Source organism: Tenrec ecaudatus, chromosome 8 (genome assembly GCF_050624435.1).
Source record: "Tenrec ecaudatus isolate mTenEca1 chromosome 8, mTenEca1.hap1, whole genome shotgun sequence".
NCBI lineage: Eukaryota > Metazoa > Chordata > Mammalia > Afrosoricida > Tenrecidae > Tenrec > Tenrec ecaudatus.
In genome coordinates, this window is record NC_134537.1 from 152,986,146 (window position 1) to 153,007,132 (window position 20,987).

Consider the following 20,987-nt stretch of genomic DNA (forward strand, 5'->3'; position numbering starts at 1 on the left):
GTACTTTAGAAGGTGCAAAAAAATTCTCAAAGTGACATTTGATTGTTTATAAAGCGAATGACAAGTAGTTTTAAAGCTTATGTCCCCATATATTACACTGCAGTAGGGTTTAAATAAATCAAATATTTTCTCTTTGGGTTACATGCCATATTTGTAGCAAAAATGACTAGTGAAATAAACAGTGAACATTTATTCATTACTTAGGATATGCCAGATTTTGGCACTCCCTGAGATGCTTTGAGACAGAGGAGGACTGACCCGTATGGTTCTGAAGGCTGTAAATCTCTATGGAAGCAGACTCCCATGTCGCTCTCCTACAGAGCAGTTCCTGGGGTCAAACCTTCAACTGTTGGGTTAGCAGTCAAATTTTTAACACAAGGGCTCCTTACTGTTTTAAGTACTTTATATAATATCTTAATCATCAGGATGGCAACTAATAATTGATAATATAGCATCCCCAATTTGCGTGTATGCCCCTGGTTCATCCCCTTCCTGTCAGGTATATGCCTATTGTACAGCCCCTTCCTGTGACGTATGGGGTGACCTATAATCAGGGAGGCTTGCACGCCCCTAAGTATATATAGACCTTGGTCAGAAATAAACATGCGCTCTCTAAAAAAATGAAGAAGTAGGAAAATTACCATCTTATCCAGGATCACGATCAGGTCTAAGGTAAAAGGATGGAAACCCAAGAAGTCAGATCCAAACCTCCATGTTTTACTCTCTACACATTCCATGGTGAACTTTGTTACATTATTAAAAAAAACAACTAATATTCAAAATTAGTAATCTCCTTCCACGGAGAGACCAGGAACCTGGCTCAGTCTGTCATCACTGACAACACACGCCTGTGGACTGAAGCACGTGCGAAGGCAATCCGGACAATGACACCCAAGGTTCGGTGGGACCTGCCATCTAGCTGTTTTCTCTGTGTGTCACAGGAAGGCCAAATGACTGGGCTAGCATCAAGGATGACCGACTGGTCATTCCGACACCTTGAGCGTTGACAGTGGCTTTCTCACCGGGCCGTGCTACAGCGAAAGAGGCAAGTGCCATTGCTTGGAAAGCCTTTCTGTTGTGCCACACGTCTGCTGTCAAGCACCACTCAAAGATTAGAACAAAAAAATCTGAGCTGTCAAAATGTTCCTAGATCTGGGGAAACCCATTCAAAGCCCACCGGGAAGAATAAGGTTAAGTGGCAGGACTCACAAACGAGTTTGCTGTTCATTTTGTCAATACCAGAAAATGTACAGCGACAGGAGCGCTACAGTAATGCTTGGTTGCAACAAAAGAAGGAAGTAGCAGTATTGATATTGGTACACATTATACAATTGAACCTGATTTAGACATCATTTTGTAAAAACACAGGCAATGATTACATGTGGGATGGACTCAAATATGAAGAAATACTATTGCTTTAAAAAAAGCATAATTGTGTATTCAGAATCAGTTACTATGGGACCATACATGATGTCATGAATTTGACATTCTAAGTGCAGAGCTAGACTGAGCAGGAGAAGTAACAGGAAATGGAGCTGGGAAGAGTAAAACCTGCATAACAACTACAGGTTTTCAATAGTGCTGGAAATGAGTCAAACATCCCTGAAACAGAAAAAGAAGGTGAGTGAATCTGAATGTCTTAGAACCTTGCCACAGAGATGAAGAAATATTGGGTGTTGGTCCACCGTTCACCTCGGGGCCTTCTCTGCTCCCACATAAGTGATTTATATCATAGTGACCGATGGAGAAAAAAGGAAGAAGGAGAAGAAAGGGGAATGAAGAGAAAGGATTCAAACATCCAGCATAATTCTCTCCAATAAGTAAGCCTTTACTGAGCGTACACACATATGATCTTGGTAAATGGTGAAAGTATAATGGCTGTCTTTGAAGAACACAGTGTTATCTGAAAAAGAATAAATACATCAATGCAGTACACGTCCGTGTTTATAAAACCGTAAGGAAAAGGCGCAGGGAGCAGAGGAGAGTATATAACTTTGTGTTGGGAGGAATAGTCGAGAGACGAGAAGGCTGCCAGGCCACAAGAGCAGTATTTCCATAGCAGCTCAGCTCCCGGCCATCCAGTTTATCCTGAGTCCTAGCGACTCTACAGGACAGAGTAGAACCGTACGTGGAGGTTTCTGAGGCTGTAAACCTCTTTGGTCATAGAAAACCTCATCTTTCTTCCATGGGGCAGCTGGAGGTTTTCAGTTGATGGCCAATGTGTAACCCATTACCCCAGCAGGCCTCCTCGAGGGTGGTATTTAGGGAAATAAAAGTCATTGGTTATAGTAGAGCATGGAGATAAGGTACAAGCTGCAGTGAACACAAGTTAAAGAAGGATGCCATGCAGTGCCTTGTCTGCTTAAAACAAAACAAAACAAAAACCCTGAAATGCTTATCCCAGAAGAAAACATAACTAGTTTACATATTTTAAATATCACTCTATTGGTTGGAGAATGTGAAGTCTGTTCAAAAGGTTATTGGCTGTCTTAGAATATAGATTGATGATGATCTAAGGCCTGAAACGCAGCGATGCTCCTCGGAATGGGAAAATGAGATTGAATTTAGATCATTTACTGTTAGGATTTGTCAGTGACTGGAAGGGGTGTGTGACGACACCCTGGTGGCACGGTGGGTTGATCATTGAGGGGCGAACCAAAAGCCTGGCGCTCCTAATCCATCAGCTGCTTTGTGTATGAAAGAAAAGGCAGTTTACTCCTGTGAAAACATAGAACCTTAGACAATCAATTACACCCTCCCACACTCCACCTCCTCCCTTCCCCTCCCCCCACACAAAATAGATCATTTACCTCCTAGGAATGTGCTACAAGGTCACCAAGTAGAGGACTGGGCTGACAGCAATGATTTTGAAAGGGGTTTGTAGTACAAGTGTGAGAGAATATGGTGGAAGAATTACAGGATCAGTCTAAGGACCACACAGCCATGCCAATTTGGGCAGTCAGTTGAATATAAAGAGAGGAATCAACCTTTGCATGGTATCTTGAACTAATGTAGAAGTTGAGCTCTACACGTGGATCAATAATGCCAGGTTGCAACTACTGAAGTAACATGACAGAGGATAAGCACTGTTCCAAATGAGAGCGAAGACCTACATGTTTATTTACATGTTGTTGTTACATACCAGGGAGTTGATGCTAACTCATAGGAGCCGATACACAACAAGGAGAAACATCTCATGGACCTGCACCATTCCCACAAGCATTCCCAAGACTGGGCTCATGGTTGCAGCCACCATGTCAATCCATCACCTGGAAGGCCTTCCTGTTGTTCACTTCCCCTTCACGTCACCAAGCCTGGTGTCCTTCAGCACCACAATCCAAATGCATCGGATTGGTGAAGGCTTCCATAAGGTCCACTGCAATTTCCTGGGACTCTTCTACACTCTCCTTCTGGTAACATGTGACACGTTATACTGGCTGCTGTGAGCAATTAGATAGAGTCTTCATTATCTAATACTTTGATGACAGAAATAATTGCATGTCTCTAATAAGTTAATGTTCACATAGGCTAGGCAGATGAGGTTAAGAACCCAGGTAGGTAGAGGGTTACGCGCAACGCTGCTAACCAGTGAGTGGAACTCAAGTTTTCCCCAACTAAGAATAATGGGGCTTTTTGTTGCCATAAAAATTTATGCCCTGAAAAATATATTTTTAGCCTCAGAAAACCACCGGGGCAGCCTTACTTTGATTTGTTGGGTCAGTAGGAGTCACAAATGACTTGGTGGCCATGAGTTTGGTTTTAGTTTGAGGTAGCTAGGAATCCAAATTCATAGTGTGGGGTCTAAGAGACGGCTTCCTACGAAAGCCCATGTCCTTCAGATTCTTCTTCCTTATTTCTTGAAACCTCTACTTGGTCAGTTTGTCATACTATATGAGGCTTGTGATGTTGGGATCTTTGTCACTGGTGTTTCAAATACTATCAGGGTCACCCAAAGTGAGCCTGTTTCAGTGGCGCTTCCAGACTAAGAACACGGCTTCCAGACTAAGACAAGGAAGAAGGAGGTGGCATCCTGCTTCAGAGGAAGAAGCCACTGGCAACCTCCAGAATAGATTTGAAACATTGTCAGACACTGATGGACTACTGAATGGAAGCAGAACATTGTCAGAGATAGTGCTAGAGGATGGGCCCCTCATGTCAGAGGACACTTGATATGTGACTGCGAAGGATCTGATTTCTCAACATGGTGACACGAGTCTGGCTAAACTTGTGGGAGTGGAGTCTTTAGGATCTTTATTTGCTAAGGGGGCATGACCCAAGGAACAGAAAAACAGATGCAAAAATATATAGATGAATGTGCAAAGTATGACTCTGGGAAAATTGGAAGTGGTCAAAATTGAAAGGGAACTCATAAGCAGATGTTCTAGGCATTAGTGGGCTGAAATGGACTGGCATTTGGCCATTCTGAAGCATAAAAAATTATGATTTCCTATGCAGGACATAAAACTAGAGGAACAGAACAGCATTCACTGTCAAAAAAGGACACTGCAAAATTGATCACTAAGTACAATGCTGTCTTTGATAGGATTATGTATATATATATATATATATATATATATATATATATATATATGTTTCAAGGAAATACAAACAATACAACTTTTTCAAATTTATACACAAACCAAAAAAAAGCTAGTTCACAAGAAATTGAAGAATTCTGTCAGTAGCTTCAGTCTTAAATTGATCAAACATGCAATAAAGATGCATTGAACGCAAAAGATTGAAACAAAGAAAAAGGAATACGAGTTAGAAAATATGGGCTTGTTGAGAGACATGATGCAGGAAATCACATGATAGAATCTTGCAAGACCAAGACTTGTTCATAGCAAATACCTGTTTTCAACAACTCAAAAGTGACTATACACATGAACTTCTCCAGATAGAGCACATAGAAATTCAATTGAGTATATTTTTGGGAAAGGAGAGTGGAGATGCTCCACATAAGCAGCTAAAATCAGGCCAGGGCCTGACTGTGGAAGAGACTATGCATCAATCTTAGGCAAACTCGGGATAAAGCTGAAGAAAACTAAAACAAGTCCGTGAGGGCCAAAATACAACCTTGAGTCTGTCCCAGCTGAATGTTGAGACTTCTCAAGAAGAGATTTGATGCATTGAGCGCCCATGCTAAAAACCTGATGAGCTGTGGGAGGACAAAACATCATCACTCACAAAGAGAGCAAGAGGTCGTTCCCAGAACACGGAAGAGAGGATCAAAGTGGGTGTCAGAAGAGACTCTGAAAACTGCTCTTCTTTGTAGAGTAGCTAACGCAAATGGAAGAACGAATGAAGTAAAGAGCTGAACAGAAAATATTAAAGGGTATCTAAAAAAGACAAAGTCAAATATTGTAATAAAATGTGTAAATTAGAATTAGAAAACTCAAAGGGAAGAACATGTTCAGCACGCGTGAAACTGAAAGAATTCAGGAAAAATTGAATGATGCAGGAAGCATCAGAAGATGGAAAGAATACACAGAGTCGCTGTACAAAACACAACACTGTAAAAAACCAGTCAATGTCTCACCATTTCAGGAGGTAGGTTATGAGCAAGAACCAATGGTGCTAAAGGAAGACGTTTAAGCTTCATTGAAAGCATTCACCACAAAGGAAGCTCCAGGAATTGATGGATTATCAATTGAAATGTTTAAACAAGCTGATGAAGCGCTAGAAGCAGTCACTCTTGGATGCCTGGAAGTTTGGAAAACAGTTACTTTGCCAACCAACTGGAAGAAATATATATTTGTGCCCATTCAAAAGAAAGCTGACCCAACAGAATGTCCAAACTATAGAACAGTATCACTGATATTGCATGCAACTAAACGTTTCCTGAAGATCATCCAACAACAGTTGCAATAGAATACTGACAGGGGACTGGCAGAAGTGGAGAAAGAGAGAGAGAGAGAGAGAGAGAGAGAAATACATATATATATATATATATATATATATATATATATATATATATATATATATATATATAACTACTGCTATATATAGGTGTATATAGCTATACAGAGAAATTTAAAAGTACATATTCACTATGTATCACTATCTATGTCAATCTTTATCTATCAGAAAGGAGCCCTGGTGGTGTTGTGGGTTATACGTCAGGCTACTAATCAGTGTCAGCAGTTCAAACCCACCAGCTGCTCCATGAGAGAAAGGTGAGGCTTTCTGCTCCAGTAAAGATTTACAGCCTGAGAAACCCACAGAAACTGTTCAGAGTGGACTCAACAGCAGTGACTACATATTTCACAAATTCATAGAAAACTTTCCATAGCTTTAATTACATTGTCATGAATGTCTAGAAACTCCCTCCTATAGGCTCTTGGTGGGGAGCCCTCAAGTTAAATTACCCCATGGCAAAGCCTCCTGGACAGCATAGAATGCCCCTGCCCCGTAGCCTGCGGGGAGATCTTGAGGGGGACAGATTGCCGGCCTTTTCTTCCTGGGAGCAGCTGCTGGGTTAGGACCACCACCTTTGCTCTTAGCAGTTGGGCATTTCAACCACTGCTTAAAGTGTAAGTATGGTAAATTGTCTACAAACTGATTAAAGACTATCTATACAACACACAAACGCAGATTTTGTACATGTATATAGCGAGAGTGGTATTCAGATTTTGACAAACACATTTTGATCTGTTTTTTTTTCTTTTCGAACCCCAAGACCCCAATATCTCTAATATTTAAAAACTGTTTTCAAATTCTCTATTTCCATATTAAGAATGAGGCCGGGATGAGGTACTCAAAAGAAAGTCTAGAATCAGAGAAAAGAAGGGAGTCTGAAAAGCCAGGAGGAGTTCGTATGTCCACCCAGGTAAGATGACCTCTGTTGGTAAATTTATATGGAAATGTGAAAATTGGGATGAAGGGCTACTGCATGTCCTCAAGAGAAGCCCTGGCGGTGTATTGCATTACATGTTGGGCTGCTAAACCACAAGGCTAACAGTTCAAGGTCACTATCCGATCCGTGGGAGAGAGATGTGGATTTCTACTCCCGTGAAGATTTATCGTCCAGGAAACCCACAGGGCAGCTCTACTCTGCCCTATGGGGTCGCTATAAGTCAGAATTGACTCGATGGCATTGAGTACCGCTTTCATGGAGTCACACAGGCAAACTGGGAGAAGCTGGTCCACATTCCCAATGCTTGCTTACGTAGAAGGTGTGGCACAGAAATATAGGTGTTCCGTCTGCTCAGAGATGCGCTGGGAATGCAGTGGTTAAGTGCTCAGCTGCTACCCTAAGGTTGGCAGTTTGAATCCACAACCACTCCCTGGAGAAAGACGTGGCAGTCTGCTTGCCTACAGATGACAGCCTGGGTGACCAGATAGGACAGCTCTACTCTGTCCTATAGGTACCGTGAATCGGAATTGCCTCAGCAGGTTTTTGTTTTTCATTTTATTTTGCCTCTGCTCAGCTGAAGGGAGGGCAGGGGAGTTGGGCCATTTTCTGCACATTGACCGTTTTCTGCACATCTTTCAGATGAGGCGAGCAGCCCATGCGAATCACGCACTGAGATGCTACTCCATGCGAGGCCACTCATCCTGTAGCCGCTGCCTTTGTGCAGCTGAGGGGACGGGAACAATGCTTCTCGGCCCCTGCCGCCCATTACGCATTTACATTCACATGTGCCTGTTGTGGGCGCAGGGCCAGCAGATGACCATGATCAGGGTGAGCACGGAGCGCACGGCTGATGCTGGAGGGTACCTGCAGGCCACCTGGGTGAGGGGAAGGATACCAGGTACACCACTTGCTTCTTCAAGGTCTCCTCCAACCGTGCATCTCCTGAGGGGAATGCTAGTGGGCTCTAAAGCCACCTGGATGTACCGAAGCCAAAAAAAAAAAACCAAAAAAAACGAACCCAGTTACCATCAAGTCAATTCCAACTCTGAGTGACCCCCCACATGCGGAGCGGAACTACTGCCCAAGGATTTCCAGGCTGCGGCCTTCCAGAAGCAGGTCACCAGGCACCACTTCTCAAATACCTGTGGGTGGGTTCAAACTGCCATCTTTTCCATTAACTCATGGAGCACTTAACCATTTTTGCCACCCACGGACTCCTACATATACCAATGACCTTCATATTTGTCATCTGGTTAAAATGTTGGATATGTCACTTTAACAGCTGTGAGCAGACTTATCTTTAAGGGGAGGGATTGGGGAAAAGGGTGGGGAAAGGGCCAATACTGTCAGATTTTCAACAAAAGGAATCAAGGGGGGGAAAAGATACACGAGTACTAGATTTATTTCATGATGTTTGGATATGCTTCCCAGCGGATCCTCATATTGTTCACCACCTGGACGTTAAGATTAGGTCAAGGTTAAGTAAAGGGTCATAGAAGGCAAGACCGTGCCATTGGAAGCCTGATGTGGTTATTCTGCAGGCAAACTGGTGGAAGGAGTGGAATTCCTCTAGGTCTAATCTCTCCTTGACAGGGATCACAAGAATTATCGAAGACAGACTCCCGAGGGTATGTCGTGAAAAATGAATGGTCCCGAACGTCACGGAGCCCATCCACCAGGCCCCCGTCCATCGACGAGCCCAGAAGCAGGAATGCCAGTGTTAAGGTAGAAATGGAGATGGAAAGGAAAGAGTAGACAAGATAAGGATTAACATCTAGTGACAGCTCTTATGCCTTGTTCTACAGGCACGCTTTAGGGAGTTAGCGCTCATGGAAGCTCGGCACCCCTTCCCCCCACTTTCAAAGCACAGACTAGCTTGCCTAAGATTTCCCATTCATAAATAGGAGAGCTAAGATGGAAAACTCGGGGTCTCCGTAAATGCGGAGGCTGCACGGGTAACCATTCTCTATGGTCTCTCAGTCATTGTTTCATAAATTCGACACACACGTCAGTTGGACTCTCAATGAGAAGGGATGCACAAGGCACGGTAGGAGATAAATATTGAAATGTCTTACACTGTGAAACACTGTAAGCTCTGAACAATAGCCGGTCATAAAAACCAGAAAGTTAGCTTTGAGATGAAGTTGTTGAGGAGGGGGAGGGACGTAGAATGAGCAACCCGGACCCAACCACTGGGAGAACCCCGAGCCCTGCCTAATCTGTCCCCTCTTTCCCTCTCTGTCAGGTCTGCCTTCATAATCTAGTTGAGAGTGTAACTGAAAAGGCACATGTGTAGCCGTCATAGAAAGGAAAATAAGATAAGGATGCTCACAGTGAAGGACCTTTCCTCTTGAGGAAAATCATTATTTCCGGTTGATCACTCAAGGCAGTGGGCGAGCCCAGCCCTCTCCAGATTCTCACTCAGCCTTTCAGAAAAGCATCGCATTATTCCATGACACACCTCCAGAGAGAGACACATGAGTTCCGTATGGAATCTTCTGGTGGAGACACCCCCTGCAGTTCCCTCAACCAGTTAACCCAGGTCATGCATGTTTGCAGGAGCAGAAAGGGGCCCGCTCTGCTCTACACAGAAGCATGCATAGGGGAGACAGGGAACAGAACTGCAAACTACAGAACAGTGTTTCCATCCTGGTGGCATAGTGGTTACACGTGGGGCTGTGATCTGCAGGGTTGGCAGTTTCAATCACCTCTCCCGCTGCGAGAGAAAGACCCGGGTTTTTATTCCCTAAGCAGTTACAGCTCAGAAACTCACAAGGGCAATTCTACCGTGTCCTATGGGGTCACTCTGAGTCAGTATTGACTTGATGGTTGTGAGGTTTGGGGGAAGAACAAAGAAAGGGACCTTTGACCCTTCTTGTGAAGTACTGACTGCTGAGGAGGGGGAAACAAATTATAAACTTTTTTTTTAATTGACCCCATGTCCATATCTGACAGATATACTATATGCTTGCATCACTAAAATATCTCAAGTCATTAAAACAGCACTTTAAAAGTGGCTGAAGGAACCTTGAAGGAGCCTAGATGGTGTAGTAGATTAAGCACTGGGCTACAAATAGATCACCGGTAGCTCTGGCTGAGAATGACCCAGCAGTCTTGTTCTCTCACCGATTATCCCATGGGAAACCCGATGGAACAGCACTTCTCTGTCCTACAGGGTCACTAGAACTCCTCTGTGGTGGGGTTTGGGGTCAAGGGGTTGATAATGACCTAGTCTAGAACAGGGACTGGTAGACAGAAGGTGGCAGGTCTCCGGCTGGAGTCCTGGACGCCAGCTGGGGCAAGGGCTCCCCGGGGGCGCCTCCAATTTAGCTTCTTCTTTTCTGGCTTCAGCTCCCGAACAGCTCCACTACCTCCAGGACTCCATCCACCTCCCCTAGCCAGCATGAGCTGTCCCAACCGGTGTCTGAGCAGCCGTCACCTTCCACCCAGCCCAAACAGCCCATGCCTCCGGAATCACGGCCCCCCACACCCCCGGAACCAGAGCCAGGCTCCAAACGCAGCAGCAAGGGAGCGCAAGAGAGTCCAGAGAATTGGACTCGTGGCATAAGTCGGGAAACCCGCGAATCCCGGGACGCCCGCGAACCCCGGGACGCCCGCGAATCCCGGGACGCCCGCGAACCCCGGGACGCCCGCGAACCCCGGGACGCCCGCGAACCCCGGGACGCCCGCGAACCCCGGGACGCCCGCGAGTCCCGGGACGCCCGCGAGTCCCGGGATCCACACCCCTCCTGGGATAACCCGCACTCACGCCCACGCACACCACCCACCGAATGGAGGTCCTACCCTCAGCGCAAAGGGACCTACTCCAAGTCGCAGGACTACGACTGCTTTTCCGAGCTGCAGCAGCCGCAGGACCCGGACCAGGAAGATGAGGAGGCCTACTGGGCATCCGTGAAGATGCTCTACGAGAAGACTCCGAGTGCAGCGCGTCCCCGGCCGGTGAGTGAGACCCTCCTCACAGCCTGGCAGCCCCCCGAAGCCACCCCATTTCTGCCCCTGAATCCTGCCTCCTGGAAGTCCCTGCTGTCTCCAGAATTCCAATTCTCCAAGCAAGCTTGAGCAGCTGCCTGCCCCCACCCCTCACCTGACGCTTGCAGAATCCCTACCTGCCTGCCTGCCCGGCTAGCCACACCTGGGTACCTCTCTTTGCAGCCCAAACCCAAGCACGCCATCACTATCGCTGTCTCGTCCCGGGCACTCTTCAACATGGTGGACGGCAGGAGAATCTACGAGGAAGAAGGCCTGGAAAAATACATGGAGTATCAGCTCAACAATGAGAACGTCGTCCTGACCCCAGGGCCCGCATTCCGTTTTGTGAAGGTACCCTTAGGGAAGTGGTTGACCCTTCTGGAGGAAAGACTCCAGGCCTGCCACTGGCAGCTTGTTCCATTTTCCTAGAGTCCTAGCCCATCCTAGTCCTTCTGCCCCCTTCCAGTTGATTCCAGGTGTCATGATAGAGGTTCCTGGACCCCTAGACCCACCCCCAGCCCTGGATTCGGGGTTCTGAACTTCCCTGACTACTGTCAGAACTATGGGCCTACAATAGAAGTCTCTCTCTTTCTCTCTCTCTCATATATATATATATATATATATATATATATATATATATATATATATATATATGTAATAAGTAGTCATGAATTTGATATTAATAAACAGGAGTATGATCCTTTGTTAAAATAAGATGAAATTAATTTTCAGTGGTTCTGATCCCCAAGCATAGCATATGCAGGTAGCCAAGAGTCTCTTAGGCCTTAGAGGTATGGGTTTTATACTCAGAGTAAGGTTTTGCACACAAAGCTAGACAGAAGTGTATCACATGTCTAGTTCCAATCCCACCCATCATCTATATAGATGTTGCACAATAACTTTTGCCCGATTATCCAAAATAAAAAATGGTGCCTCTACAAATTGCAGGTGTACATGACTTCCATGTAGGGCATCCTGGGAGTATGGGAAGAAACCACAAACATATTCCTACTTATCCATACTTGAAAATTTGACACACTGTAGAAAGGTTAGCCTACTCCTTTGATGTACTAAATCCCCTGAGGTAAACTTTAACGAACAAAATGTCGACCAATTTTCCACAAGCATTGTTCAGTAGACATTTGAGGTTTTCATCTGAGAAGCTGAAAATAAAGAAACAAATAGCATAACTCTGCCTTAAAAGAGCCATAATCTTTCAGTGAAGGCTTCGGAACTTGAATTTGATACTACTGGGATCATTTGCCTTCAGTTTCCGTCTACCCACCTTGGCTGCCTCTATTTGCAAGCAATCGTGTTTGTAACCTGCAGGCACTCCAGCACGTCAATGCCAGACTCCGAGAGCTGTACCCTGATGAACAGGACTTATTTGATATTGTGCTGATGACTAATAACCATGCCCAAGTGGGAGTGCGGCTTATAAACAGCGTCAATCACTATGGTAAGTAAAATAAATACCGTGTGGAAGACTTGCCTGCTGCTCTGGAGGAGAGAAGCCACATTATTTTGCTAACTGGGGCCTAACTAATGCAGTGCCTTTGATACTGACACCCCCTTCGGCGCGAGGAATGTTTATTTGCCTATGTCAGAACAAGAGAGGCCATGTTCATTGTAACTCCGGCACAGAGCTGGGTCCAAAGCTCTGGATTTAACTTGTCAAGTGTGAATTTCAAAGTCTTAATCCTAGGTCCTGCAATACATTTCTCTGTTTTATGTTTTTCACTTCTGAACTTGACTTCAAGGAGCCATCAACCCAAAGCCTCAACACAGATAAATGTTAAAGGTTTGAAGGTTTTCCACCTCTCCTTTCCCGTCAACAATTGGATTTTCTTCTGCTGCTCTCTCTCATCACATGAGTCTATGCTTATAAGAAGATATATATATATATATATGATATATATAATGTGTGTGTACATTCCCTTACATAGTAATTTTATTAACTAAAATGTCTTGATAGGATTTTACCAGTTATATTGGGGGCACTAAGCAAGAGAGGACCCCATTTTCCCACTTATGCAGTAACTTCACATCTTATTTGGGAAATTTTAATCTTCTTTTGTAAATTGCACACCCAGTCTTCTGGAGACTAGTCACTGTATCCTCATTTTGTTGCTCTGGGATATATAAATAATTAGTACCTATTCTACATGAAGAGATCTATCTTGTTGTTAGGGGCTCTCGAGTCAGTGCTGACTCGGAGATCCTACGTAAAATAGGCCAAAATACTGACTAGTTTTGCCCCGTCCTCGTAACCTCTGCTCCATGTGTCACTGTGTCTCTCCATCCCTCAGGTCTTCTTTGGCAATGTGTCTCTCTGCTAGTCACGAAGCCCTGCTCTAGGACCTTGTCACACCTAGTCATGCCATATACACTCCAGTATAAGTCGACCCGAATATCAGTCGAGGCACCTAACTGTACCACAAAAACTGCACAAGAAATGAGCTGAAAAACTCAGCTTACACATGAGTATATACGCTAAGTCAGCATTCCCTGAGATGAAGTCTCTGTTCTCACTTCAAAGGCGTATTTGGACTGTCTATCTTCCAAGACCCACCTGTTCAATCTTCTGGCAGTCCATGTTGCCTTCAGTATTCTTCATCAACACCTTTAATTCAAAGATAATAAGTCTTCTTTGGTCCTCCTCCTCCTTTGGTCCAGCTTCGGTGTACATTTGAATATATGAATATATATGAATATATGAAGCAATTAAAAACATCACGGCAAGGTTAAGGGTGCCTTAGTCCTCAAGGTGACCTCTGTGCTTGTTAACACTTTAGAGTTCTTTAGCAGTAGATGTGCTCCGTCTCCTCACTGCTGCTGCTGCTATGAGTGTTGATTGTGGATCCAAGTCAAAGGAGACATTTGACGATCTCAATCTTTTCTCATGATCTCACTTACTGGTCCAGGTCTGAGGCTGTTTTTGCTTTCTTTGCATTGAGGTGTAATTCATACTGAAGGCTGTAGTCTTTGATCTTCATCAGCGAGGACTTCCAGTTCTGTACACTTTCAGTAAGCAAGCTGGTTCATCTGCATATCATGAGTGTTAATGAGATGCCAATCCTGATACTGTGTTCTGCTTCATATCATCTATTTTCTCTCTTATTTGTTCAGCATGAAGAGTGAATCAGTAGGATAAAGGCTACATACATTAGTCACACTGCTCCTGATTTTAAACCATCATACACTTTGTCCTATTTGAAAGACTACCTTTTGATCTATGAACAGGTTTCATAAATAATTTGTATTCTTCAAAATGTTATCTATAATTTGTTATGATCCATAAATTGAATGTCTTTGACTAGTCAATAAAGCACAAGCAAGCAGCTTTCTGGTGTTCTATTTTTGGTCAAATGCCATCTGACATCAACAGTGGTATCTCTCATTTCATATCCTGTTCTGAATCTGTCTGGATTTCCTGTCAATCTACGAATGAAACTTTTAAAATTATCTTTGGCAAAAGTGAACTTGTATAACTCCGTTGATGGGACTGGACAACAGAGTTGTATGCGAATGGATAGATTGGATTGTGTAAGCTATGTCAATAAAACTATTATAATAATTTAAAACATGAACTTATGTGGGCTACTAATGATATTGTTCAAAATGTTTGGTTATATGATTTTTTTTAACCAAAATTATCAAGAGGAGGGAACTGGTGATCTAGCTAGTGGTTGGAATTATCCAGGGGACCCAGGTTAGACCACGCATTTAAGAAATACCCATCGATGAATGGTGACTTGTGTGTTGCTATGATGCCCAACAGGTTTCAGCAGAGCTTCTACCAATGGTTTTCAACCTGTGGGTCGTGGCCCTTTTGGGGGTTAAACGACCCTTTCACTGGGGTTGCCACATTCAGAACAGTAGCAAAAATACAGTTATGAGGTAGCAACGAAAATAATGTTATGGTTGTGTGTCACCACCACATGAGGAACTGTATGAAAGGGTGGCGGCATTAGGAGAACCACTGAGAGACTAGGATGAAAGGCTTAGGCTAATTTAATGGCAGCTAAGAACAACAGCAAGTGTCTTACGAATACATGCTTTCAAAAAAGTTTTGTATTTAAACAATACAATCTTCACGGTATTGATGATGTCTCTAAAGCACTTACTTAGGGTGAGAGTGATTCTTGTCTAAGGTGCCTTGGGTATATCTGTCCCTCACCACAAGAGGTACAAACAGTTTGCACTTAACTAATAGAAAGGTTCGCAGTTCAGAACCCACCCAGTGATCCCATGGGAGAACAACCTGGTGATCTACTGCCATAAACATCACAGCAAAGCAAACCCTATGAACTCAGTTCTACTCTGTATTAAATGGTGCCACCAGGCATCAGAATCAGCATGACAGATTCGGCCCTCAGCACACTCGGCACGCAAAGGTGGTAGCACTCTGAATTCTGCTGATGAAATGGTTAAAGCCAGTGTGCTCATACACATTTATTTTTGAATAGCAATTGATCATCCTGCACACGGTTGACTCCTCTCTGGGCACTGAAGGTAATAGGTATCTGTCTGCTCTGTTCTTGCCATGTGATATTATAGTTGTCTATGTACATGCCTGCCTCTATAGAAAACTGATCTCTGAGAGGAGAGAGATGTGTTTTGATTATTTCTGAAGTTCCACAGTCACCATATACTTGCTGGATCATTAAATTATTGATTATTATTTTGGCCTAAGTTAAAAAAAGAGAGATTATTTTGTTGAAAAGAAAGCAATTAGACCCTGAATATACACTCTCAGTACATACAGATGATACCATTGACTAGACTGGCTAGATTCTGTGTTTAGCTTTATATCATTTGCCTGTTTTATCTTGTATCTTAAAAAACCACTCTGAATAAATAATTATGTAATATTTTATCATATCTATTGTGTTATCTTACTATCCTTTATTTAACCATTCTCATATTGTTGGTTAATGTTTTGCTGTTATACTTTCATCGATAGTGTAGCTAGGTGGGCGCCTGCTTTACAAACCTCTCATCACCGAGACTCTTTACTGTTTTTCTTTGGAACCTATGGATCAGTGTATTACTGTACAGTCTGATAATGACTGCAGTTAAAATTTCAAGTCAGGAATGGGTGGTAATTTAAAACAGTTGTTTAGAAAATCATTTATTTAAATAGTAACACTAATCTTAGAACGTTATTTATTTAAATAGTAGCACTAAGTGAGAATGATTCCGGAGATGCCCCCCCAAAAAATGATACTTAAAATAGAGCCACCCCTTCATTGGCCCAATAAACTAGAGAAGAGGCTATAGTGGAATTAGATCAGCAGATTAGACCATATCACTGATCTAATCTAGACGAGAGTCAAGACCTCGGTTTCCAGTCTACCCATCAGGGCAGTAAACCAGTAGCTGTGGACACATTGTCAGTTTCCTTTATAGTAATGGGGATAATACTTGTCCCGGTTGTTTTGGCATTGTTGATGTGGCTATATTCAAATTAAAATGTACATTACGTATCATCTCATGTAAAATGGAAGCTTTTTTGGGGGGGTGTCAATGTTGGCTCTGTGAAGGTAATTCTGAAACCCTAATTGGTATTATCTATCCCTAAGGGAACTCTCATCGGCCCCATAGATTTTTAGTATGTTCTCTTTAGTTCCTGCCATAACAAAGTCTTTCTTACCCGACAACAGGCTTATTAATTGACCGCTTCTGTCTGACGGGTGGAAAAAGCCCCATTGGGTATTTGAAGGCATATCTTACTAACCTATATCTCTCTGCGGATTCTGAGAAAGTACAAGAAGCAATACAAGAAGGTATTTACCCCTATAGCTGTATACCTGTGGTTCACCTAGCTCCTCCAGGTTTATTTTAGTGGTTACTTAGGTAGGACGTCACCTGTAACTCGGTGACCCGCTTCCAGGTTGGCTTTCTAAGGTATTTTCCACGGTAGCAGGCCTTCAATGTGTTCTTTGGAGTTTTGAACTTCCTGGAAAGGGAAATCCTCTTTATAGTTATGAAACCCATTTTACATGGTCCTCTTCCTTATATGAACTAAAGACAAGGCTTTACACTTCCAAGGGGAAGTACGGTCTAGGAAACCCACTGAGGCAGGCTTATCTTGTCTCTAGGGTGCTGTGAGTCGGATCGACTCAATGGCAGTGAGTTTGGAGTTTTGGTTATTCCTCACAAAAATGTAGATATTGTTTAGATAACAGTGTGGTTTTGAGTCATCAGATAAAACAGAAAAAGGAATCACAGGATCTGGGAGGATTATTAAGAAAACTAAGACTCATGGCCCTGAGAAGAGTTTTAACAACCCCCCGTGGTCTGTCAGGGATTGCCTCTGCCACAATGTTTGATGGCACCAAGGACATGGCTTACTGCGACACCCAGCTCCGAGTGGCCTTTGACGGGGATGCGGTCCTCTTCTCCGATGAGTCTGACCATCTTGCCAGGGAGCACGGACTGGACAAGTTCTATCAGCATGAAACATTATTTGAGAATAAGCCTCTTGCTCAGGTAAGTACAGTGGCCTTTGTTTAATTTAGAGCTATCCTTTTCCAAGATATTATTTGTTACTTGTATAAGTTTAAAAAATGATTACAGGCAGGCCAGTCCTTCTTACTATCTTATCCTTAGTAATTTTACCCTGAAACAAAACCCTTTCTTTGGTCTTTCTGTGTGCACGTTTTTAATTTCTCATGTTGAAGAATCTGCTGCTGCTGCTATTTAAAAGTATTCTTTGTCCTTTCTGAAAGGATTCTCATTCTATACCGAATACTCATTCCACAATAATGAGTTCACCACCTCAAAATGAACAGTGTTAATACAGATTAGCAATAAGCCAGTTCTGTGTAATAGGCCCTCAAACTGCTCAGGTCATTTCCAGTAATTCAGCGAGCATTTGTTGAACCCCTCTGTCCATGACCTCAAATTCAGTAAATGCTCTTAGGTGGCACCTAATTGGGAAAATATGTAAAACCAAGAGCTTGGATTGAGTAGAACAATGTGCCTAAAGTAAGTGCAAAAAAATTATGTAGGTATTTCGGAATCAATTCATGAACCTGAGTGACAAAATCACAGTCTGAAATGAACAAGGCCTACAACTTCTAAGTAAAAGGAAATTTGAAACGGCAAACTATTCTCCCAACTGAATCTGAATTACATAGCTTATTTTTTATTGTGGCTCTTCTTAAGGATTTTAATCCAAATTGCTCTTTTTTGTTAGCCTTTTTAAAATTTAATTATTGCCATTTTTGCCTAAACAAATGGAGTACCTGGTATATTCAATATTCGTCACCAACAGCAGGCAGGCTTTGAATACATCAGTTCTTCTTTGACTGTCCGCATTCACTGCCCGGCTTTGGCAGGCAGATGAGGCAATTCAGGGCACCACGGCATCTTTGGTTCCTGACACTTTCACTGTGTGTTAATGTACGGGTTTTTGCAGCAAATTTGCCCAGAGCGATACACAGTTTGATTTTTTGCTGGCTGCATCCGTGGGCTCCGATCATGGATCCAAGTAAAATGAAATGTTTGACGTCTATCTTTTCTCCATTTATCACGATGTTGGTTATTGGTCCAGTTGTGAGGATATTTATTTTCTTTACATTAAGATATAATTCACCATGAAGGCTGCAGTCTTTGATCTTCCTTAGTAAGTGCTTCAAGTCCTTTTCGCAATTAGCCAGCAAGGTGGTTTGATGTGCATAGCTCAGGCCATCAAATGCGCCTCCCCCACCTTACTGATAGCTGTCCTTCATCTAGTCCAGTCTGTGCATACAGACTGAATACAAATTATTAAAGGATATTACCCTGGCACACACCCTTTCTGATTTTAAGCCAAGCAAACCCTCTTGCTCTGTTTAAACCATTGCTTCTTGGTCTATAGACCAGTTTCATGTGAGCACAGTTAGGTGCTCTGGAAGTCTCAATCTTCACAGTGTTATCCATAATTTGGTAGGATCCACACAGTCAAATGCCCTTGTGAAATCAACTAAACACAGGTAAACGTTCCTCTACATTAGTCATTCTAGTAGGCTCCAGTGTACGCTGGACAGCCCGAGGCGCAGTGAGCTGTGGGGCAGGGAGGACACCAGCGCTGAAGACAAGGCACGGCCCGCGACTCTTCTCTAATAGCACCAAGTTGGCATCACCACCTCGTTGCTGGAGCCCAATTATGTGGATAAGTGAGGAGTGATGGAGTAGACAACAGATTTTGTCCAACATGTATTGATTAGAAGCACCAGGGCACAAATGGATGTAGAATATATTTAGTCATAGAATTAAAACTAAAATACACTGGTGGACACTGGAATGATAGAAAAGGAAGTTTTACATGCTCTAAAATGACATTATGTAGCTGATGAAATCTGAGACAAATCTGAGGGGAACAAGAGCTAAGTAAGAGCAAGTAGGCTGGTCTCTTCCATTATAATTTGCTTGTCAAAACAAAAGATGTTAAGCTGATAAACATAAATGCTAAACTATTTAATAACAAATATAATTCCTAAGGAAGTTAAAAAGGTGACTAAAATTGAATCCTGGAGAAAAAAAATAGATAAGGAAAAGTTGAAGAAATATACTAACTTGTTTTCATTAAAAAAAATAATAGATCCTAGAGGAAAACAACAAAAACAAAAGTTACTGATATAATAATCACTAAAAGGATATGATACAAACATTCCTGTCATAAAAGCCATACACACAAACATATACGCGCATGCATGAACACACAAGCACATTCAGCAAAACACACCTACTGAGTAATTCTTCAGGAGCATTCAACATGAAAAAATGCTAAACAAATTAATATCATGAAACCAGTATCACTCATACTCATCATATTAATAAGTACAAATATAAACTATTATTGTCTTTTGAAGACAAGATTTTTGGATTGCATCACATATCAAAATCCAATTCTCTACTATATATAGATGAACCTAAAAACTAGATATTCAGAAAGACTGAAAATAAAAGCCTACGCTGTTATACCAACCACTTGTATGTTGTATTCAACCTAAATATATATAAAATGGAACTAGATTAATGATATATTATTATGCTAAAATATACATTTTACCAAAAGCACAATAAAATAACTCGCTGAGCAGTTAGAACTTATTTAAAGTGATCCTCTAGCCCAATTTCCTATGGACAGACAGACGGACAAAAACACACACCAACCCTCTGCCATCCAGTCTCAGCCAACGACCAGCAGCCCTGTACAGAGTTTCCAATGCTGTACATTTTCATGGGAGCAGACAGACCCAGCTGCTCCATCGGTTTTCATGACAGACTTTGTCAGTTGTAATTTATAATAACTTTCTACTACCCTTAAAATATCTTGGTAAATTATACAGAAGCACAAAGCTTATTTCAGAATCCAAGGAGGCACATAAAAATATATTAACATAAATTTAGTGATTTCAGCCTTCGGTCAACTTCATTATACTCCTGCATATCTCCTATAGTGCTATCGATCCCCTTAAAATATTTAGTTCCTTGCTTTCGCTCCCTGGATAACATCAGTGAGATGTGTATCTTTCACAGGGTCCCCTGAAAGGCTTTCTGGAAGACTTGGGCAGACTGCAGAAGAAGTTTTATGCCAAAGACGAACGGCTACTTTGCCCTATCAGGACCTATCTGGTGACGGCCAGGAGTGCAGCGAGTTCTGGTGCTCGTGTGCTGAAAACGCTTCGCCGCTGGGGTCTAGAGATAGACGAAGCTCTCTTCCTTGCTGGAGCTCCCAAAGGTCCCATCTTGGTGAAGATCCGACCACACATCTTCTTTGATGACCAGATGTTCCACATTGAAGGGGCACAGAAATTCGGCACCATCACATCTCATGTGCCTCACGGCATGAGTCAAAAATGAACCCCTAGGGAGAAGGAGGTGAAATAAAGCGCTGACAGTCTGGTACTCAGAAGTCATTTCCTTTTGTACCGCAAGCATCTTTCGATGGGCATTTCAGACACTGGAGCCTCCGAAGCGAACTCCTTTGGAAATATTTTTCTCTTGATTTTTAAAAATCGTTTGAATTCTTACTTGCCTTCCAGCAACTTCTCTTTGGGCTGTGAGGGCTGCCGCCATGGCACCTCTCTGAGCACAAGTCACAGTGACTTCCATGCACGAGATTCAGAAGTTGCCTGAATGCTTAAGG

At 42.9% G+C, this 20,987-nt stretch overlaps 1 protein-coding gene across 1 annotated transcript; it reads left to right on the forward strand.

Moving 5' to 3' along the window:
• The first annotated feature begins 1,587 nt into the window (after positions 1-1,587).
• NT5C1B (5'-nucleotidase, cytosolic IB) lies at positions 1,588-20,704 on the forward strand. The gene is made up of 11 exons (XM_075557076.1): positions 1,588-1,620; positions 6,737-6,829; positions 7,496-7,735; positions 8,450-8,581; positions 10,208-10,455; positions 10,615-10,816; positions 11,030-11,197; positions 12,176-12,305; positions 16,513-16,635; positions 17,157-17,341; positions 20,378-20,704. Exons 1-11 carry the CDS (start codon positions 1,588-1,590, stop codon positions 20,699-20,701), a joined length of 1,878 nt encoding a protein of 625 aa, XP_075413191.1. The 3' UTR covers positions 20,702-20,704.
• The last annotated feature ends 283 nt before the right edge of the window (positions 20,705-20,987 follow it).